This window comes from Ochotona princeps, chromosome 3 (assembly GCF_030435755.1).
Source record: "Ochotona princeps isolate mOchPri1 chromosome 3, mOchPri1.hap1, whole genome shotgun sequence".
NCBI lineage: Eukaryota > Metazoa > Chordata > Mammalia > Lagomorpha > Ochotonidae > Ochotona > Ochotona princeps.
This window is the reverse complement of record NC_080834.1, coordinates 86696210-86719918: the sequence shown is the minus strand read 5'-3', so window position 1 is coordinate 86719918 and position 23709 is coordinate 86696210. Positions and strand designations below refer to the sequence as shown.

The window sequence follows — 23709 nt, the reverse complement described above, 5'->3', positions numbered from 1 at the left end:
CACCCACCATGCCAGATCTCAGGCCCACATCTCATGTGTGCCAGCAGGTGCTAAGACCCTACTTGGCATAGTCTTTCCCCAAGTTTCAGCCTTTGTGTGTACTGATGGATGCTATGGCCAGGCCTGGCCCAACCCTCATCCAGTTCTTGGATATGCCTGCAGGTACTGCAGCCTGGGCCAGCTCAGCCTACTTCTAATCCCAGTGCCTGTGTTTATCAGTGAGCATGTGGTTATGTCTAGCTCAGCCTGTCACCACCATCACCACCCCCCGGCCAGCTCTCACATAAGCCAGTGGGTATCGCAACAGGAAGGAAGCCACAGATATGTCACAGAATCTGCCCCTCAGGCCTTGTTCTCTTATGTGCTGGTTAGTGTCATGGCTCAGGCTAATATGGCCCACCCCTTGCCCTGACATTAACTAGAGGGTACCATAGACGAGTCCTGTCAGGGAGATCCCGTAACCTTAGATTTCATGTGTACCGGTGGTCGATGCCAACTAACCCAGATGAGGTGTCCCATGTGGATGGGTATTCTGATCTGATCCAAACATGTCCTCTAGCTTCCCCCACTCCAAACAACCCAGTCTCAGCCCCCTCGTTTGCCTGAGAATGCAGTGGCCTGGTCCCTGGAAGTCCTCCAGAAGTCACTCTACACCTGCAAAGTACTCCCTCAGTGGTCCCTCCTCCCACACACCCCAAAAGCCCCTTCTGGACAGTCCCACAGCCCTACACCCATATGTGCTCATGGGGCCTTGGGCCTGGACTTGCAGTGGGGTGACTTAAAACCACAGATTTCAAATAGAAACTCTGGTGTAAAATGCCGAATTCTGGCACTCTCATACTTGTCCTATCACAGTCCCTCACCTTCCAGCATAGTCTTGCTATTAACATTTAGACAGCCTAAATGAGAAACAATTTCTGCTTAAGGTTCTACAGAAAGGGAAAAAAGGAATTCTGATGAGCATCTTAAATGTCTACAGAGATCTTGATTTCATAATCTATACCCAAAAAAAAGCTGCACTTCTCATATGGGAATTTTCATGGAGGACAGAGTTCATCAGAGTTCATTTTGACTTTACATATATTAGGATACAAACAAACCAAGCTTTAAGACTACCTTTAATTTTCTCAAGCTTATTTCACAATTGACATAATTGTGACACAGAGGTTTACATTTCAGGTAAGTCACTTGATAGTTTGATAACACAAGAGTCTTGATGTTCTTGTGTTCAATAGTAAGAATGTAAGCAGAGGAACAGTAGGTAAAATCAGAACATTCTTAACTTTCGTGTCACTAGAAACCTCATCCATCCGAAGTTAGTGAATACAAACTTCCTTTACCAGGTTATAAGCACACTATAACCTCCAGGTCCTATTGTCAGAAATACAAAGTGATCTACATCACAATGTGTGAGTTCACGAAGTATTTTCAAAACCTATTATTGAATTTGCTGTTTCATTTTAAGTTAAAATTGATATCCTTAAAGGGAATCTCAAGATTTGGCATATATGTTGTATTTTTTATAGGTGGAATACATTATTCTGTTTCCCCATATAGTATTACTTAGCTAAATTTGTAATGTGTGTGTTATCTATTTTGAAATGATAATTTTTCATTATTAGTTTTAGAGGAACTCAATTTCTCCATTCCTGAGTTCTTCATTTTCACTCCTTCAACCTCATAAAGCTTTCACAAAAAGTTCTCATAATAACAATGTTCCTTAAATTTGCTCATGTTTATGAAAACTGTCAGCAAGACTGAAATATATCTCCCAGCTGTAGGCAAGTGTACACTGCTAGGATAAGAGCAACCAATAGCTGGCAGGCATTCTGAGCCTGGTTAATGCCAAATTTGTATTAACTATACCAATATGCCAACATAGTTACTTATTCTCTCTCTCTCAAAGATAAGTGGGGGGCCCAGCACAGTAGCCTAGTGGCTATAGTCCTTGCCTTGAATACGTCAGGATCCTATATGGGCACTGGTTCTAATCCCAGTGGCCCCCACTTCCCATCCAGCTCTCTGCTTGTGGGCTGGGAAAGCAGTCGAGGATGACCCAAAGCCTTGAGACCCTGTACTCACGTGGGAGACCTGGAAAAGACTCCAGGCTCCTGGCTTCAGATTGGTGCAGCTCTGGCTATTGTGGTCACTTGGGGAGTGAATCTTCAGATGGAAGATCTTGCTCTCTGTCTCTTCTCCTCTTTGTATATATGACTTTTCAATAAAAATAAATAAATCTTTAAAAAAAAGATAAGTGGGGAGTACTGGGAACTCTGGATTGGGACACTCCACCTTGACCCCCAGGTTAGGGGCTGCAGATTGCCAGGGGAGGGGGGTCTGGGATGTATTGGAGTGGGTGCAGCTGAGGATAAGTTTGACAGGGGAGGACTGATTTCTGGGTTCTTCCACAGACCACGTCACTACACCCACAAGTATGCAAGGGAGCTGAGATGGAGTGTTTTAGAGGGAGGGAAACCAGAGGGCACGTCTGAGTCAGATGAAGGCACTTGCCCACATGGGAGATCTGAGCTGGGCTAAATGACATTATGTACAACCTGCTGGCACTCCCAAAAACTGGAGCAGGGGGCATACTTGGCTAAACTAGGCCACAATAACTACCCATGAGTGTCAGAGCATGGGGTGGGACACATCAGGCTGGGCTGCACCCACTGAAATATAAGAGAACTGGATCCGAGGATAGATTCTGTAGGGAAATTTATGGGCTCACCTGTATGGGACTACAACACCTGCCATTTTACAAGCAGAGCTGGGGGCAGTGATGTGCCAAGCCAGGCTGGACCACAGAACTCACCTGATAGGAACCTACCTGACACTAATTAGGGCTGGGGTAGGAAGAAGGTTGGGTGTGGTCAGGTTGCAGCACCTGCCAGTGCATGCAAGGGCCAGGACTGAGGGTAAGCAGGACTGTTGTCCCCACTGACACAGGTGATAGCTGGAGCTGGGAGCAGGCCTGGTAGAGGAACTTGGGGAACTCCCCTGATAGTCTGCAGCTCCTTCTGCAGGGCCTCTCTCCTACAATGGGAGCTGGGGCTGGGAGCAGGCCAGGCAAGTGTACCACCACTCATCAGCTTGTGTGGTTCAGGTCTGGGGACAAACCAGGTTGGGCCAAGCCTTAGCACCTACTGGCATGCACAAAAGCCAGGACAGGATGTGGGCCGTGCCTGGCTGGGCTGGGCTCAACATCTGCTAGTAAGAGCTGAGATTGTGGGTGGCCATGTCAGGCTGTGTTGAAGCACCTGTCATCTTGCTCCAAGATCTGGTAGGGGAACTCTGACTCCCCTTCTGGGCTGTAGCTCTCAGTGGTAAATGCAAGAGCCAGTGCTGTGGGAAGACTAGGCTGGACAAGGCTACAGTGGCATGTGTGTGGTCTGGGTCTGGGTGCAAACCAAACTGAACTGGGCTCCAGCTCTCAAGACCCAGAATGAGTGTAGGTCAGGACAGGCTAGGCCATGGCACCCATTGGATCACAGGAGTGCCATTATGGGGGTGGATGAGGCTGGGCTAGGCTGTAGCACCCATCAGTGAGAACCAGAATGGGCACCAACCAGTTGGGCTAGGCTGCAGTACACACAGGTGAGTACCAGGACTGAGGGCTAGCCATGTCAGTCTGGGGAGTAGCACCCAACAGAACATATGCGATCTTGAGCTGAAAGTCGGCCTAGAGGGGGAACTTGAGGAGTTACCCTGCTAGGCCACAGCTCCCACTGGCAAGTGCAGAAGTCAGGGCTGGGAGCATGTTAGACCAAGTTGGGCTGTAGTATCTCTTGGCTTATGTGTGGGCCAGATTTGAATGTAGACCAGGCAAGGTCAATTCACAGCATACACTGGCATGAGTAAGATCCAGGACAAGATTCAGGCCAGGCTAACTTGGGATGCCACATCTGCCAATTAACATGATGGCTGGCACGCAAGAGTCAAGTCTGAAGTCGCCCCAAATGAGGGTTCTTGAGGGATTCCAAAATGGATCGTTGGATGCAGATCTTGGCCACAGGGAAAATCATAGAACGTGTAGTCTGACTTTGGCATACATGTATCAGGACTGGGACTTCTTAGTTGCTAATGTCTGTGCAGTGGGCAGCATGTCTAATTGCACATGGGGGACGTGGTGGCCAGTTCCTCTAAGCCAGCAGAAGATATCCACTTATCTCATCAGAGGATAGAAACCAGAATAGGTTGGACAATTGTGGGCAACCTTTACAGCATGTTCCTGGATCTGTGGATGCACTAAGGTGGGCTTTGTCAACCATTAGACCTTAGAAAAATGTTCTCAATCCTGGAGCCCCAAGACCAACAACTTCTCAGAACTATCAAAACCTCCAAAAAACACCCTCTGAACACTCTTCCCCACAACCAGGTCTCTAAGGTGACATCAAAGGACAGTCTCCCATCCCTGGGTGCTAGTACAGTTTGACAACAAGGAATTATCCCTATTCCTCCTCCCCTGTGGATACAGGAGGAAAAAAAGACGGAAATATATGTCCAACTTCTTTCCTGCATACCTGCATACCTGACCCTCCCACCTTAATCAGAGGCCCACATGGGCATGCATTTCTCTCAGCTATGTAATCAATATCAAAAATGAAATTAAAAAAATAAAAAAGACTGGGCCCAGCATGATAATCTAGTGGCTAAAGTCCTCGCCTTGGATGTGCCAGGATCCCATATGAGCACCAGTTTGTGTCCAGGCTGCTCCAGTTCCCATCCAGCTCCCTGGGAAAGCAGTTGAAGAGGTTCCAAAGCCTTGGGACGCTGCACCCACATGGGAGATCTGGAGGAGGTGCCTGGCTCCTGGTTTCAGATTGGCTTAGCTGCAGCCATTTGTGGCCACCTGCAGAATGAACTAGTGGCTGGAAGATCTTTCTGTCTCCTTCTGTCTATAAATCTATCTTTCCAATAAAAATAAATAAATCCTTTAAAAAGATGAAAATTTAACTGCATCTTAGTAAAAGCTTTTTCTCATAATATTGTGGCAACAGCTCAAGTCTCTTTGGATATGAATGTTGCTTTGGGGAAAGAAAAGCTTAGAGAGTTTTCTCCCTGTGATGTGTGGTCTCTTGATCAACAGCATCCATATCATCCAGCAAGTCATTAAATGCAAATTCTTAGGCACCACTGTCTAGCTATTGCCTTAGGAATTCTGTTGTAACAAATCTAGACATTTTTCTTGCACACCACAGTGTTTGACAAACTGATTAGATATTTACTCCTTCTGCCTGAATGACAGTCCGTCTTGCTGTCTGTTTTTGCCTCTGTGGCTCTTTTTCCCTCTTGCAAAGTTCTGTACTCCCAGTTCATTTTTTTTTCTTTCTTTTTTAGCTTCTGTATTTGTTCATCTGTTTTCTCGGCTGCCCTGCTTCTTGCACAGAGTTCTGATTTCACTCCCGCGTAATAACTTCTGCATTCAGACTCTGTGAATACTGTGGTACCGGGGCAGGATGCAGCTAGGGGGTAACTGGGGAAACTGAGAAAAGCAACTTCCAAAGGTCTCTCAGTCTGTTCCTCTTTCTCCTTGCCTCTGCCTCCTGAGCTTGAAGCCAAGACAGAGAAGGACTACTTGAGGAGGCTTAGAAAAAAAATACTTTTTGCAAACCTTCAAGACACAATGTCTGGATATGATAATGGCCAGTTGAGGTATCCTATGTGCTCCAACTGATGCTCTGTACCCAGGTCTCAATTCTAAATTATTGAGACACTCTAGAGAGTCCTGCTTGGATCATTGTCAACCCTTGACTGAATCTCCAAGAAAGGCAGGGTCACCTAATACTTTGTTCTTTTCTGAGTTGTGGCTGGAGAATGTTGCCATGAGAAACATTTGCATTAGGGAGGATCCTGTGAATTTCAAAGACATATAAAACATGATCTTTGCCTTCAGGGAATTTAACATCATGAACTCAATCAGGCTTGCTGTACTTAGTTACTAGAATTTTGGCTCACTTTGGGCTTTTGTATCTGAATATTAGGATGATTACAGATGGAAGTTTATCATCAGAAGGTCCTCACTTATGAAGATATGAGCTTTCTTCCTTAATTATTAAACTTAATATGATGAATTGCAGTATTTGTGGAGTAGCTGCTGTTTTCCCAATACTAGGCACATAGTATTCTGTTCTCTCAGAAACTCTATGAGGACAGGTCATTATCACCCTTTGACCCAATGCTCAGAGAAGTTAACAAAAGTTGGTAGAAGGATTGTACACTGGAGATTTGAACTGGACAAAGCTTCAGACTGGAGCCTGACACCCTAGAGTCCATTCTCTTTTTTGTAAGGAAGCACACAAAGCTGCCTCTTGAATCAGAATGATAAGGAGCGTACCATTACTTAGAATAATTAAGGTGGGCTAAATTCACCTCCTCTGGAGTTGTGAGTGTCTAGGAGAAGGCACTAGAGCAATGCAGAAATCGGGCATGTGACAGCTGGGTTGGGCTGGCTTTGTTGGTTTATGGCCCAGTCTGGGAATAAAGTTTTGTATGTGTTGCTTTGCAGCCTACTCATTGTGACATGATCCATACGCTACTGTGCAGACCCTGTGAGTTCTCAGGGACCCAAATGACCTACAAACTCTCCCTTGCTGCTGTACCAAATGTTCAGAGCACCTTCCGGGAGGTGTCTACTAAACACGGTTTCGTACAAGGCAAGTGTTCAAGGGTGGAGGTTTCTCTCCACACTGACTTAGCAGAATCCTTGTGAAAACTGGGTTGGGTATGCCGAAAACAGGCCACAGGCCAAAGACGCCCTGGAGCGTGTCTGACCTTTGGATCAGGAGAAAGCAAATGTCACACTGGTGAGAATTAGCAGCAATGAGAGTGGACACTATTCCTACTTTACCAGAAGTTTCTCTTTCTCTCTCTCCCTTTCTCTCTCTCTCTTTTTGTAGTCATTAATGGTTGTTGAATTTTGACAAAGGATTTTTCTGCACTAGTTGGTATGTGACTTCTTTCTTTTGGCTGTTAATATGGTGTATTTAGCCCACTGACTTAAAAATTATTTTAATTTAAAAGACAGAGTACAGAGAGAGAGAGGGAGAGAAAGAGAGAGAAAGAAATATTCCATCCACTTGTTCACCTCTCAAACATCTAAGAGATGTTGGTTGCTGTGTTTCCCTTCAAAATTTAAAACATGCCTGATCTGTAAATTTGTTGCAATGTCCCCAGGGTGCCTGAGTACATAGTTTGGAGAACTACAGGACAGAACAGATGTATTTTCAGAAATAGTAAACATTAGTAGCTTAGGTCAGCTAAAAACTAGTCGAGTTTCATATGCCACTAACTTTACTTTAGGATTCACAAAACAAATGGTTGTTTGGACTGTCAGCAAATCATAACCTGCTTAGTCTACTCAATTTATTGATTTTGAACTTTCAGAGAAAACACCTTGAATAAAGGGGAGCATCTTTAGGAGTAGTTGATGTTCATTATATTAGTATTTCTAGACTCAAACTCTTTCCTGAATGTCACACTCACAACTTTCAACTTAATGTCTGTATTTAGGTACCATTTGGCACCTAGTTCCATATGCTCCAAATAAATCTCACTGTAAACCCTAAACCCATCCTTATTTGAGTCTTTCCTACTTCTGTAAAATGTACTATGATTCATTCTCATTATTCAGACCCAAATCTAGCAGTCAGCATTGATTTCTTTCTTTTAAGCCACATATCTGGAACACACTCCAAATCATGTCAGTTCTATCTTAAATTTCAATTCCAAGTCACCCTATTTTTTTCACTTCCGCAGCTGCCATCTTGTTCAAGTCATGGTTTTCTTCCTCATAGACTGTTGAGAAAACCTCCTACCCACTCTCCCTGCTTCTAGTTCGTTCTAATTATAAATAATTCTCCATTTCACATGCAGATTGACTCTTACATGAAGAATCAGATTATGTTATCTGCACCCATGTTCCAAATCTCCAATGGTTTCATATCTCACTTAGCATAACATCAAAATGTCTTACTATGATCACAAGGTCCCACATGATTTGATTCCTGATTCCCTCTAACTACACCTTCCATCTCTGTTCCTTACTCATCATATTGTTCTTGCTCTTCCCCATGTCACAACTGTGTCATCAGGGCCTTTTCATTCTCTAGGGTCTTCAGAGTTAGTAAAAAAAACAAGCCCAGTAACCTTGAAGACAGATAATGGATTACACACATTTGTTTCCTACATGTACCCACTACCTGACTTAACTGTTGCGGGTGGGAGGAAATGGTATATAATACAGTATGCAACAATAGCTTTCTTTAAAAACTTTGGAGTTTTAGTTACAATCTACTATCAGTATCTGTAGATGATGGATTCATGACCTGCTCCTTTGGACACCCAATTCTTCAGATGCTCAAGTCTTTTATATAAAAAGGTATAGATTTTGGGCCCAGAGGCGTGGCCTAGCGGCTAAAGTCCTCGCCTTGAAAGCCCCGGGATCCCATATGGGCGCCGGTTCTAATCCCGGCAGCTCCACTTCCCATCCAGCTCCCTGCTTGTGGCCTGGGAAAGCAGTTGAGGACGGCCCAATGCGTTGGGACACTGCACCCGCGTGGGAGACCCGGAAGAGGTTCCAGGTTCCCGGCTTCAGATCGGCGCGCATCGGCCCGTTGCGGCTCACTTGGGGAGTGAATCATCAGACGGAAGATCTTCCTCTCTGTCTCTCCTCTGTATATATCTGGCTGTAATAAAATGAATAAATCTTAAAAAAAAAAAAAAGGTATAGATTTTGTAAATTAACTATGCATATCTTCATTATACTTTACATCATCTTTAGATTAATTTAAAAAACTAATATAATGTAAATTCCATGCAAACAGTTGTTATACTACATTGTTTAAGGGACAATGGGAACAAAAAATGTTACATGCTCAGCACAGGCACAATTTCTTTTAAAAAAATACATATATGTGATTTATCAGCAGTTGGTTGAGCACAGCATGTGGATAAGGAGTGCCCAGAACTTTAAGAATATAAGCCTACACTGTGATGCTGTCTGCAGAAACATCTAAGCCTCCCTTAAGCTGTATTAACAGAGGTGCATTGTTTGGAGAGAGGCAGACACTAGTTCTTCCAGTTAAACTACTTCTGGAATGTTGTATTTGGCTTAAGGTAACACGTATTAAGTTTTCTTAATCTTAATTGGTGTATCTCAGCCTCAGGATATTTTTTTACAAGCGAGAAACCAGGTTGGGGAAAGAACAGAACTATGTTTCCTGAGGAGTTGTTATGGGAACTCATAGTTTTTAACTGGATGAGTACTTGATGATGGGGAAAGAGGTGTGAAAGCTCTTTGCAGAGTTTAGAGTCTGACCCACGGAAAGGGGAATTATGCTTATTCTTGATGCTTTCAGAAGAGGAAGTTCTTAGTTCAGCAGAAGGAAGAATTGCTCAACAATGTTTCCTATTCCAGTGTTCTGCAGAATACCGTAGGAAACCTCAGAACATTTAACAGGCAAATGTTAAGAAGAGGATAGGGTTTGCTTCATTTTCCCAATGTATTTGCCATTAGTTGATTTGGCAGAGCAGTATTAACATATCTAGAAACAATATTCCTAGAATAGCATGGGTTAAGTCTGCTTGAAAGTGAACAGGTTGTGTTCTAGCAAAATAGGGTCCAGTTCACAGCAAGGTGCCTGGGGACACTGTAGTTTTGCTGCCGTTTCTGTACTTACGACAACTTCATAATAAGAACTAAAGAAAACAAAGTTTGGAGAGCTGCAGTAAATTCTCTTACTTGTTATATTCACAACACTGATCCAGATAAAAATAAAGGCATAAAATCAATAAAAATACGGTTTTCTACAGCAGTATTGAATTTTTCCCCCATGAAACACGTGGTATAAGCACGATAGTCCCAAATCTGTCCTCTGATCCACTTTTTTGGTGCAAGATGATGTTTTTCAACTTTTTTTTAAAAGATTTATTCATTTTATTACAGCCAGATATACACAGAGGAGGAGAGACAGAGAGGAAGATCTTCCGTCCAATGATTCACTCCCCAAGTGAGCCACAACAGGCTGATGCACGCCCATCTGAAGCCGGGAACCTGGAACCTCTTCTGGGTCTCCCACGCGGGTGCAGTGTCCCAATGCATTGGGCCGTCCTCAACTGCTTTCCCAGGCCACAAGCAGGGAGCTGGATGGGAAGTGGAGCTGCCGGGATTAGAACCGGCGCCCATATGGGATCCCGGGGCTTTCAAGGCGAGGACTTTAGCTGCTAGGCCACGCCTCTGGGCCCTCAACTTTTTTTTCAATGAGCACATACATGAACAAAAGCCTCACATACTCTATTCTGCCTCCACCCACACACAATTTTCACAGGATTTCTCTTTTCTGCTGAGTATTGCCATTCTAGAACCTCAAACCTGAACATTAACCCTAAAGAAAAAAAAGATACATTTATTTTAAAGAATGGAAGAGAGAGAAAACTGGAAAGTTACAGAAAGATCTTCTAACCTCTGGTTTACCCTCCTGCAGTAGCCAGGGCTTAGCCAGGTCGAAACCAGGATTGAGGAATTCAACCCAGATCTCCCATATGAGAGACAGAGAACCAAATAAATTGGACTATTTGTTTGCTGTTTTACCAGGTGGATTAACAGGAAGCTTGATTGGAAGTGGAAGAGCCAGTCTCAAACCGGACTCCAATATGGGATGCAGGTACCCCAAGAGGCAGCATAACTCACTGTACCACAAAATATACTACAATAGAACCTCTTTAAAATAGATGCTGAATTTCTAACATGACAGGAAGAAATGACATCTTACAATTGTGGAAAACTAAACAAAGAATGTTATCTAAATATATTTTGAGGCTAAATAGGATCATCTAAGAAAGGAAGTGAGAGTTGAGCAAAGTTGTTGAAGATTTGCTGCTATAATCATCACAAGCTGCAACAGTAAGAAAAAGCTGACCAGTAATAATGAAAAAACAAGGTTGCAAAATTCTAGTTGTTTAGGTCCCAGCACAGTAGCCTAGCGGCTAAAATCCTCACTTTGCATGCGCCGGGATCCCATGTGGGCGCTGGTTCTAATCCTGGCAGCCCCACTTTCCATCGTGCTCCCTGCTTGTAGGCTGGGAAAGCAGTTGGGATCCTGCACCTGCGTGGGAGACCCGGAAGAGGTACCAGGCTCCTGGCTTCAGATCAGTGCAGTTCCAGCCACTGCAGCCACTTGGGGAGTGAATCAGTGGATGGAAGATCTTCCTTTCTGTCTCTCCTCCTTCTGTATATCTGACTTTCCAACAAAAATAAAATAAATTTTTTTAAAAAATTCTAGTTGGTGTCTCTACAGCTGTTCATGAAGGACCCAATACAGGGCTGAACCCCAGGAGTTCCACAGAGGAATATGCACTACAGAACAATGAGTGAGTCACCAGAATTTCTGCAATTTTATCTGTCTCTGTTCCACAGAATTATAACTTCAAGATGGTTTTCAGGATCTGTTTAGTAGCAAAAAAGGATTGTTCACATAAGTAGATAACATACTGTCATCATTGGAAATATTCATCTTCTTCAGTCAGTCAAAAGACATTCTGTCAACTCTAAGACCTTACCAAGCCAAATCAACTCTTAGATCAGATCATACCATACTTACAATTTGAGGTCTTCATAAGTAAAACAATTTCATTGCTTATAAAGAATTTGAGAAAAAAATGAAATACCAGTTTTCTGTTACTCTTCAATTTTGCGTTTAAATCAGTACCTCAAAAAGTGGGGGTCAAGAATCAAGATGGCAGAATAGGGTAAGGACACATTTAAATGGACAGAGAAACATTTAATCAGGATGAAGCAGAGAGGACACATTCCATGAAATAGGAGAGGACAGAACAACAGCAGAGGGGTACCTAGAGACAGACACAGAAAAGCAGCAGACACAATGGAGTGGTGTTGCGGTGACTGATACTCCAGCAGCATTCAGCTAACGGGTCACCTGAACTCCACCAGCAACCAGGTGGGAAGGGACTTTGGGAGCTTGGGAGGTGAACCCAGACAAAGAACCATCCATCCTGCTGGTCCATTTGATTTGACCAGGAGCAGAGGCAGAGCAGCAGATCCCAGACAGGCAGTGAGAGAACAGCGTGGAATTCACAGCCCAGTCAGCCCCCTAGAGCTGAATTGGGTACCATTTTGCATAAGGAGTCAAAGGCAAGGGAAAGAACTGAGCGTACATTGAGCTGGGAGTGAACTCATTTCTGACTCAGCGAACTGCAGTAACATGGCATTCTACAGGTTTCACCCAAGACAGATCTGGGTAGCCCTCAGACCTGATGGCCAGCAGATCAAGAATTCTAGTAGTGGTACGTCAGGCACCATTTTGTACACTGTGGCAAATGCTTTAGGACTGCAGGGGACAACAGTGAACTGTGCATGTGCTGAGCTCGTCAGAACTTGCTGAGGTCCGTGGATTGCTCTTGTCCTGCAGGAAAATACTGACTGTGGCATCATACAGGTCAAAACAGGTCCGTGTGGCACCCAGACCTAACGTCCAACAGGTTCGAGCAAGATCAGCGCCACCAATAACCTAACTATATAGGACACCTGGTGTCTCTCTAATCCTGGGACCTGCTCCAACCAAAAATGGGAGAAAGGTTGCAGAGACAATGGTGCAGCCTCACCACGGTATCACAGGAGGTGAAGAGTGGTGAGCCAGGAGCTGGGGCTGTAGAAACCACAGTGGAAATCTAACATAAGAATCCAGACCCAGATCTGGAGCTCGCTGGAGGTTGTGGCACAAGTGGCTGCAAGCAAAAAGTTGTGTACCAACTGCAATAAGTAAAATCACATTGTAGACCTGTGGTTGACAGAGCTTAGAAACCTGCCCCAAGGAGAAGACTCTGCTAACCAGAAGAAGTACAATGACCAAGAGCAAAAGAAGAGACAAAGGCAAAATGAATATTACTGAAAACTCCCCCTGCAAAGGAGCAAAACCCTAAGCCAACCTCAGAGTTAACTAAGGAAGACATCGAGAAAATGGGGACACAGAATCTATAAGACTCATTTTAAAGATTCTGATCAAAAATGAGAAGCACATACAAGAGTTCAAAGAATTTAAGGAAGCAATAAAGCAAAGCAAGGCTGATATATCAGAAATTAAGAACACAGTAGAGCAAATTAAAAGTACAATGGAGAGTCTCCAAAATAGAATGAAGAAAGCAGAAGAAAGAATCTCAGAATTGGAAGATATTTCCTGTCATCAGGGGGAAGCAAACAAAAAGCTGGAAGCAGAGCTGGATCAGGACAAAAAAAAGTATTCAAGAATTGAAAGACAGTATTAAGAGTTATGAGCATCCCAGAAGGTGCAGAAAGAGAAGCTGAGTTTGCAAATGTATTTAGTGAAATAATAAAGGAAAATTTCCCTAATCTAGAGAAAGAATTGTGAAACAACATCCAGGAAGGGCACAGAACTCCCAACAGGCTTGATCAAAAGCGATCTTCACCATGACACAAGATCATCAAGCTCTCTTCAATCCAAGATAAGGAAAAGATCCTTAAATGTGCATGTGAAAAAAATCAATTGACATATAAAGGAATGGCAATTAAACTCACAGGAGATCTCTCACAGGAAACTCTACAGGCAAGAAGAGAATGGAGTGACATATTCCAGATTCTAAAAGAAAAAAAAATTGTCGGCCTAGGATAACATATTCAGCAAAGCTTTCTTTTGTCTTTGAAAATGAAATAAAATTCTCCCACAGTAAAGAAAAACTAAAAGAATTTGCCTCTTCCAAACCTGCCCTACAAATGATACTTCAAGATGTTCTCTTCACAGAGAAGAGGAATAGCACCTACCAAAACCAAAGGCAAATGGGAAGAACATCCCAGTAAAATGACAACAGAAGACTAAACCAATGAACAACCCATTCCTAAAATGACAGGACCAAAGTACCACCCATGTATATTAAACGCTGAATGTAAATGGCTTAAGTTCAATCAAATGTCATAGATTAGTACACTGGATTAAAAAACAAAGCCCATCTATTCATTGTCTAGAAGAGACACACTTCACCAACAAAATCAGCAGAAACTATCGCACAGGTTTTGTTGTTTTCTGTTAGTTTCATCTCTTCAAAACACTTTCTTTTGATTAAACCATTCAATGACTCATAGATCATACAGTAGCATCATTTTCTTCAAGAAGATTCTTGATTTTCACTTCTTCAGCTACACGTTAATCATTTAGTAGCATGTTATTTAACTTCATGGTGTTGTTAATTTCTTTTTTCTCCCTGATGTTGATTTTGTTTTGTGGCTTTTCATTTAAGGGGATGTATAGTAGCTGTGTAATGGAGACTGTCATATCTAGTAACATGTCATTTAACTTCATGGCATTGTAAATTTCTATTTTTCTTTCTATTGTTGATTTTGTATTATGACTTCATTTAAGGGGATGTACAGTAGCTGTGAAATGGAGACTAGCATATCCAGATGTGAGGATACAATGTAGTATGCATTTCTGCTTTCAGACAAAGATGGACTTACAATGAAACTGTTTACTGTATCTTGACAATGCTGGACTCTCTGCCATTGTCCATGCCCACAATGATGGACATATGACTGTGTATGAAGAACTATATTTTAGTAATGATATAGAGGAACTAGTGGGGTGGGAGGGAACTGGGGAGGGGATAAGGGAAATGCCAGGAGCCTATGGAACTGTATCATAAAAATAATTACAATAATGTTAAAAAAAAGAAAATAAAGATTGGAAAATAGAGATTTAAAAAAAAGTGGGGGTCATCAGTTCTCAATGGCTCCTACCTGTAAAGGAAACCCCCATAACTTTGCATATGCTCAGAGAGTGATCTCAACAACACACTTGTGCACTTGTATTTTAATGGCCGTTTGGAGACATCAGGCCAACTTTAACAACTTTTCACAAGGCTTATTGAATTCTCTAATAGATGAAAAGACAAGCTCCCAGGGGTCTTGTATAACTTCATACTGGAAAATCCAGTCCAGGAACTATCTCTATCCTAGGAGAAACATGGAAAGGTCAGCTCATAAATTATGCTTCTCTCTCTCTCTCTCTCTCTCTCTCTCTCCCCTAATCTAGTAAAGAAAAACACGATGCTTGAAGACGGGAGATGTCTGAGACCAGGACCAATAACTTGGGTTGGGGCGGAGTCCAGGAAGTCATCAAAGTTTTGTCTTCTTGATTTCTAGGCTGATCATATTTCCTTGGATAGGGGGAATCTGCTTATCTTCTAGCTCCTTAATATCTTCTGGCTGTATGGGAATATAGTAGTAGCCCATGATGGAGAAGATCAGGCAGACCACCAGGAGGAGGCAGGAAAACAAAATGAACTCAGCCCACTGCAAGAAGAAATAAAACATAAGAAGGATATATGCCAACAAATACAAAGCCAAAAAATCTTTAGATGGTGAGGATTTAGAAAAATATGGGATCACCAGTTCAGGCTGGCTGTTTCTGAGAGCACACTGGGTTCACTCTCTTCTCCTCAATTAACTATAGAGCGGTCACTGTTGCTATCTACATATGTCTAGTCTTCTGGCAAAGTCAGTATGTCTAACTCAGCTCATGTCATAGTACCGAGTGGAGGATGGAAACAAACAAACAAACATAGAGATGGGAAGAGGGGAGAAGAGAAAGTTGGCAGGGAAACAGGGTAAACCTAAGTCCTTGCTTCTATCACATCCATACCTGGACCAGGCCACTGAACTGTGCCACAACAAGCACAATGATGTTCCCAACAGCAACGGTCAACAGCCATGCTGCCTGGAGGACGGATTTCATGCTAGAGGGAGCCTGGTGAGCACACAAGTTTGTAAGTCAACAAACCAACTACATCACCCTTATGCGCCATGCATCTAGCTAGGAAACCTCCCACATGAACTTCCAGATTAGCTCTCACTGTGATTCAGGGGGTGGTATAGCTAACTGTAGCATCCAAGGAACTCTTGGCTGTATATATTAATGTGCAATATTATACCATTTTATTATTACCCTAAAAGATAAATTGCTAGCATCTTCTGCATTAAAAAATAGCATTAGAGACATAGTTCACTTAATCCAATTTTGACAATAAATCATACTGTCAAAATTTGCACATGGGCATCTGACTCCAAGGCCTTTACTCTTTCCCAGAGCCTGAGAAGCATAGACTGCTATGTGATTGTGCAGAATCACATGTAATATACAGAAGGCAAAGCTGGGAGACATGGAGGTTTTAGCCAGGATCATATACCTATTGGGGCACTGTCAGAATGAAAAAAAGAACCCTCTTAAAGCACTGTCTTCTATTCCGCCTACACTGGCAAACACTCACCTGTGAATAAGAAAACTCGAGGCCAGTGACGGAGAACATGACCTCCCCAGCTGTGACCAGGGCGTATTGTGGCAGTTGCCATGCAATGGAAACTTTGTTGGCTGGCTTGTCTTCCATCTTCCAGGCCTGAGGTCCTTGTTTGGTGTTCTTGAATGAAAGAGGAATTGGGTTTGTCTCAAGTAAATAACCCCCAGCCACAGCATTCTATACTCTTACATATACCCCTTCTTTCTATTTTTATATTTCTTCCCCTTCAAGAGATTGAACCCTTCCACCCAATTCTAGCTTTTTGAGATTTTCTTTGGTAACACTGCACTTCTTTGGTTCCAGCCAGTCAGATTCGACTGTTGATAGAAACCTTCAATGACATAATATTTTTGATTTTGTAGTTTGGATTTCTACCATTTGACTTATATTGGACATCTTGAGCCTGAACAACATTTTAATTAATGACATTTTACTTATTTGAAAGACAGACAAAGAGCTGCCATCCACTGACACACTCCTCAAATGCCAGCAAAAGCTTGAATGGGGTTGGCCAAGCCTGGGGAAGAAGCATTTGAAGCAGCAGTGAAGCTGTGGCTTGAGACACCTGCCTCCCATTATCAGAATGCTTAGGATTGAGTCCTGATCCTGCCGTCTATTCCAGTTTCCTGTTAATGTGTACCCAGGGAGGTAGCAGGTAATGGCTCACGTAATTGGGTTCCTGCCACTCACATGGGAAACTAGGAAGGTGTCCAGCCTCCTGGCTTTGGTCTTGGCTGTTGTGGGCATTTAAAGAGTGAAGCGATAGGGCCTGGCACAGTAGCCTAGTGGCTAAAGTCCTAGCCTCGAATTGCTGGAATCCCATTTGGGCGCCTGTTCTAGTCCCGGCAGCCTCGCTTCCCATCCAGCTCCCTCATTGTGGCCTGGAAGAGCAGTCGAGAACGGCTCAAAGCCTTGGGACCCTGCACCCACTTGGGAGACCCGGAAGAGGCTCCAGGCTCCTGGCTTCAGTTCGGCTCAACTGCAGCTGTTGCGGTCATTTGGGGAGTAAATCAGTAGATGGAGGATCTTCCTCTCAGTCTCTCCTCCTCTATATATGCTAACTTTCCAACAAAAATAAATCTTAAAAAAAAGAGTGAAGCAATAAATGGGTGAACTTTCTTTCTGCCTTTCCTATATGTGAAAATTTATGTATAAATATATTTATATATATACACACACATATATTAGATTTATTTATTTTTACTGTGAAGTCAGATATATATATATATAGAAAGGAGGAGAGACAAAGAGGAAGATCTTTCATCTGATGATTCACTCCCCAAGTGACTGCAATGGCCAGAGCTGTGTCAATCTGAAACCAGGAGCCAGGAGCCTCTTCCGGGTCTCCCAAGTGGGTGCAGGGTCCCAAGGCTTTGAGCCGTTCTCGACTGCTCTCCCAGGCCACAAGCAGAGAGCTGGATGGGAAGCAGGGCCGCTGGGACTAGAACTGGTGTCCAAATGGGATTCTGACACATGCAAGGCTAGGACCTTAGTCACTAGGCCACTGTGCTGGGCCCATATATAAAATATTTTTATAAAAATCCAGGATACTGGACTCAATCCAGGGCTGCCCTATGGAAGACAGTGAGCCATCACCTGCTGTCTCCCAGAGGATATATTAGCAGGGATGCCTGAATTGGAAGTGGATCTAGGACTTCACTCCATGAATACTAAGAGCAGAGGTAAACATCCCAAACAGCATTTTTATCACTGCAACAAGCACTCACTCCAGATCCTAGACAACACTTTAAACATAGAGTAGCATCTGAATTATACATCAAATACTTCTTAAATTCACAAATAGAATGCTTTCAGAATGCATTTTCCTTTATTTTTTAAGGTTTATTTTTATTGATTCAAAAGGCAGAAATACATCTGGGTCTCCCATATGGGCAGCAGGAACCCAAGCACGTGAACCATCATCTACTGGCTCTCGGTGTGCATTAGCAGGAATCCTAATTGGAAGCAGAGTATCTAGGACTCAGTCAGCACTGACAGGGGATGCAGTGACCTGCTGTACCATGGTACTCACTCTGTCATTTTTAACTCAAATTTTGCCAAAAAATATCTGATTTTTTTTTCTAAAATTTTGGTCATAAAAAATTTTTATTAGGATTTTTCTTTAATTAATATTGCTGGGCCCAGTTAGATGACTCAGTAACTAAATCCTCACCTTGCAAGTGCCAGGATCCCATAGTGGACACTGGTTCATGTCCTGGCTGCTCCACTTACCATACAGCTCCCTGCTTGTGACCTGGGAGGTGGTGGAGGATGGTGCAAAGCCTTGGGACTCTGCACCCACGTGGCAGAAGCAGAAGAAGCTCGTGGCTTCTGGTTTTGGATCAGCTTAGTGTTGGCCATGGTGGCCACTTGAGGAGCGAACCAGTGAACAAAAGATCCTTCTGTCTTTCCTTTTCACTATAAATCTACCTTTCCAATAAAAATAAATAAATGTTTAAAAATTAATATTGCCAAACATATCAGATTTCACCATTAGGGTTTGCTTGTTTTTTCTTTTTGGTTTTGTCTAAAAGTTCTTTTTCTGTATGCATAGTTTAAGCCATGGTTTATCTCGATTATCTTCCATTATAGATGGAAAGACAGTCTCCAAATTACATATGTAATTCGTGAGGTAAATCCATTGTGAGGAAGTAAGTGTAATCAATGGGACAAAAAGCAGAATTAAAACATCGAGGTCAAAAGTCATGAGATCAAAAAAGTCTTTGACACCCAAATGTTACTGATTTTCTTATTCTACATGCCATGGGGTTCAAAACAGTAAGGTAAAGGAATCCTGTTTCGCTTTAGTTGAGAAGGTAAACAAGAGCTAGGCATCTGTTTGTGTTTTCTCGCCATAAGAGAAGATGGGAACCAGGAATCTAAATCAACTTCAGTTAGTCAAATGCCCATAGGCAGGTAACAAAGCAGCTGAGCAGGCTGAATAACAATGATGAGGTCTATGGTGGCCTACATAGCCCAGGTTTCATCTAAAGCCAACCAACATAGTTATACCAGTTACAGAGTCTTCAGATTTTTTCCATCTATCTTCTTAAGGGAAGTCTCTCCAACTTTAAATAGTAGCAATGAGTTATTTTATTGTTTTTGTCAACACTGTACAGGACTATGGAACGAGCCTGGCACCCAAACTCCTAATTTGTGACTCTTACTGTTGCTGTCTATTAGATCTTGATATTCAGAAACAGCATATATGGCCTCTATCTTGAGTAGTGTATGAGAGGCAGACTAACCAATTGGTAAAATAATACCAGAAATGCCCCCAGCACATATGTTTAAGTTCCACTACCCAGTATCCCAGAATCTGAATTTATTTGGAAATCAGGTTGTTAAGACAAAGGTATTCATGTTAAATGATGTAACTAAGTGTTGTGTACAGACTCCTTACAGAAAAAAACAAGGCAGGGAGTGGCGAGATACGGACACAGGCACATAGGAAAAACGCTATGAGAAGATAAAGCAGACATTTGAAGAGGTTTCTTCTACACACTAAGGAACATCTCATTTCCAGCCAATTACCAGAAGCCGTGGGAGAGCCGTGGAACAGTGTCTTCTGGGTAACCCACAGGATGAACCAGCCCTGTAGTTGGCTAACCTGCTAACTGACTTTTCACATTTTGTGTAGAGACTGATATTGACAACCAAGCTTGCAATTTCAGAATGTGATATGCCATCAGATCAGATCTCCAGGAGCTAGGAGAGCTACATATGGCATCAACCAAGAAATAATAAATAGTAATTATTTTTCTTGAAGCCATAATGAGGGTGAAAAAGACTGTTTATCTCATAGCGATGGCTCAAGATAAATTGTTTCTCAGAAAGATAGACAAAAGGAAGGCGAGGTAAGAGAGGCTGTAATCGACTTACATTAGTAATGACAAAGAGATATGAGGCACCGATGTCTAGTAGACCCAAATTCAAAGAAAAGTCCTTATCCTCTGTTTTACAGTGCACTGCAGGGTATCTGGAACAAGATGAGTTGAGCTTAGAATAAACATCACAGCTTAGCAGGCATTCTCTTCTTCACAGGCAAGAGTGATCTCCCTCCCTTGCAGGTAAGCATGCAGTGAGACCACCTTTTCTCTCTGAAGACAGACATTCTACAAAGTTCCTGCCCAGATCTTGGCTCATAGTTGTCTGCCAACTATGAGCTCAGATTTTAAAAACAAAAAAATCTTAAGTCTCAATAAAGGAGGCACAAATCATCTTCTCATGCTCTGGTGAACTTTTCTTGGGCCAGTCTGTAACTTAGTGGAACAGCATCAAACAGTGAATCTGAGAGAATGAGCTCCAAATAGCGAGGTGCTAATGGGAGATGCCAAAGCTTGGAAGCCAGACCAGTGAGAAACTACACATCTCACAGAGAAGGGCCCTGCAAATTACCTGATATGGTCTTTGCTCCAATCAAGACCTCAATATATTTGTGCAGAAAATGGTGAGACTGAGGGACGTAGGCAAGAGTCACAAAAGAACAAGCATCTATACGCAAAATTAATCCTGGGGTATCTAAGTCCCCTACAAAGAGCATTTTAAAGCCAATGTTGACAAAATAAAAGGTTCCCAAGGTCATGCTCTTACTCTCCTCTTTGAATAGTTCTGTAAGCAGACACACCATAGTTTTCGCCAACATTGAGGGAGGGATCTGTACCCAAGGAGATGTTGACATTTTCATGCAAAGTATTAATAAACCTGAAGGCAGAGAGAACATTTATGTATCAGACAAACACACACTTTTAACCACTATCTCCCCAGTGCCTAGAAGCATGGCACATGGTATAAATTGTAAGCTAAATGAATGAATGAACTCACACATTAAAAGCAATTAGTAGTCTTAATGCTCATAACTTTGATCTTTCTGAAGTAATAACTTTTAATCTATCACATCCTCACTTACAGTCTACTTGGATGGACATTATCATGATCATCCATGGAGATCTGAATTTTCTTACTGGCCAATCTTAGCTACATAAGATTCCTCCTCCTCAGAATGGTGGAATTCATTGATTGTAACTTCACTAAGAAAAATATCATAATTATCTATGTATATAAAGATATAGTTATATATATACATATATATATGTTATAGCAGTATTTACATGTCTTGCCCTCTTACATGTGAAGTCCAATTTGATGTATGTTAAACTCAAACTCCTAGCTCATAGTAGACTGTTATTGCTTGGGGATCTGCAGAAAACTTGGACTCATCTAGAACTATTTTTCTTTCTAGTCTTCTGAAATGGAACCCCTACATGCGCCCTCCTCAGGATGGTTTTTGGTACATTTAGGATTTGATAGATTCAGTCATGGTCTTTGGCCCAAGAGATAAGGACAATTCCCTTCAGAGTTATAATATTAAATTCTGGGTCTTACATCAGCCTGTATTGAACTAGGAAATACCCCTTTCCAGGCCTCTGGCTCTCTGGCTCTGGAATTTGGTTTTACCTATTACAAGCCATTTTATTTTTTAAAAGCATGTTCAAAAGCAAATCTTTGAAAGTATTCCACAATTGCATGAAATTTAGACTTTTCACAGAATTTTCCTCTAAAATGTTATCTCAACAGCAATTCTGATCTTGGTGGTCATGAGTGTCTATTTCTAAAACTGCCCCTTGTTCTCTGGCAAGCTGATCAATATTATCTAAACTCAGAACTAAGGTTTTTTTATCCCAAATATGAATTATTCCATCATTCATCTATAGGCTAATAATAAAAATGATACTTTAACATTAGAATTAGGAAAATTCAATTTTCAAAAATTAAGAGTTATTTTCTCACTTCTACAGTTTCTCTTTGTGATCAAAGAGAAGAAATTGAGAACAAGCCCAGTAGGTAAAGTTCAGAAATAATGTATGCTGTAAAGCCTTGAGGGCAGCCATAAATCCACATGAGACAGCAAGCCTGTCTGCCTCTCCCTGTGCTGGGAAATGCCTTCAGAAATCAGCACTCTGACACCAGCAGATATTAGTCCTGTTCTGGACAAGTAGAATTAGAGGTGTGTTCATCTGAAGCTCCAAATATCAGAAGAGACTCAAGAGAGTGTCATTCGAACCTCACAGCTGACATTCCATTGGCTGTTTCATTTTCCATAACCTTTACCTACAATAGAAGAAAGAAACAATAGTACTAGTTGACGAAAGGAGACTCTAATCAGGAAATTTGGACATTGATGAACCAGTCATCTTACACTGAGATGACAACTGGATATGAAGACAATTCTTCAACTTACCATCATGCTGGAGATATTTTTCCCATCTTCACGGATGATCAGACTGTACCAGTTTCTCTCCTTTACAAAATGCTCAGTGTAGACAGACAAGTTGTGATAATTTAGGTGGAAGCTGAAATTTTGGCTTTTTGCTTTCATGTGCATTTTGGAATAATTAGGTGTTTTCTGCAGAAGAAAATAGCTGTCACACTCATTTTGTGCCCCAGCTTTAATATCACAAGTTCACAGCATTCCAGAGAGGGTACTTCGTCAGATGTTTCTTTATAAAGATTTTTTTAAAAAGACTTTAACTGATTGTTTTATTTACATTAAAGGCACACACACACACACACACACACACACACATACACACACACACAGAGTGAGAGATCTCTTCCGTCAGGGCTGGGCTAGGCCAAAGTCAGGAGCCTGAAACTCCATTTGAATTTTCCATGTGGGTGGAGGGGCCCCAGGGTTTTGGCCTATCTTGTATTGCTTTTCCAGGTACAACAGCAGGGAACTGAAAGGAAGTGAAGCAGCTGAGACTAGAATGGGTGCCCATATTGGATGCTAGCACTGCAAATGGTGGCTTAACCTGTTGTTCCACAGCACTGATCCCAAATAATTTCTTTGTTTAACCTAGTTGTTTAATTTCTAGGGATCTTTTATAGGAAGTCATTAGAGGCATGCATAAAGATTTAAGAATAAGTATGTTCATTATAGCATTATATATAACAATAACATGAAAACAGAAAATCATTAAATAAACTTGTAAACAAATCATAAGTAAATCACATATATGATAGATCATTATCTACTCATTAAATTATGTTCTGAAATATTATCTAAGGACATAAGAAAATTCTTATGGTACCACTAATATTACAAAAAAAATCAAGGTCAATATAACAGACAGAATTAATAATTCACTCAGACCCATACCTTACCTGAAAGGATTTGATGGACTCTACCCATAGAGAATTATTCTCATTTCCCAGCGCTGTCACCTTCACCTCATCATCTGCCAGGTTCAAGACTTGTAGGAAAATCTCTTGAGTACCTGGCTGGGATGGGGCCATTTCCTTAGATAGGACAGAGAGCAATATCAGAATCACCGAGCTATAAGAAGAATGCATACAGCCTCTGACAGTCCCTCTAAGCAGAGGCCACAG

The 23709-nt window shown here is 42.1% G+C and overlaps 1 protein-coding gene across 1 annotated transcript in view; it reads right to left on the bottom strand.

The window, feature by feature from the left end:
* Window positions 1-14737: 14737 nt before the first annotated feature.
* The window catches only part of SLC15A2 (solute carrier family 15 member 2), a 34290-nt gene continuing 25318 nt past the window's right edge, over window positions 14738-23709 (bottom strand). The window contains exons 15-22 of the mRNA XM_004577852.4: window positions 23485-23619; window positions 22559-22723; window positions 22382-22428; window positions 20911-21021; window positions 20200-20296; window positions 16291-16437; window positions 15666-15770; window positions 14738-15316 (exon numbers count right to left, since the gene is read on the bottom strand). Coding sequence (XP_004577909.2) covers window positions 15140-15316; window positions 15666-15770; window positions 16291-16437; window positions 20200-20296; window positions 20911-21021; window positions 22382-22428; window positions 22559-22723; window positions 23485-23619 — 984 coding nt within the window. The 3' untranslated portion in view covers window positions 14738-15139. The remainder of the gene's footprint in view (window positions 15317-15665; window positions 15771-16290; window positions 16438-20199; window positions 20297-20910; window positions 21022-22381; window positions 22429-22558; window positions 22724-23484; window positions 23620-23709) is intronic.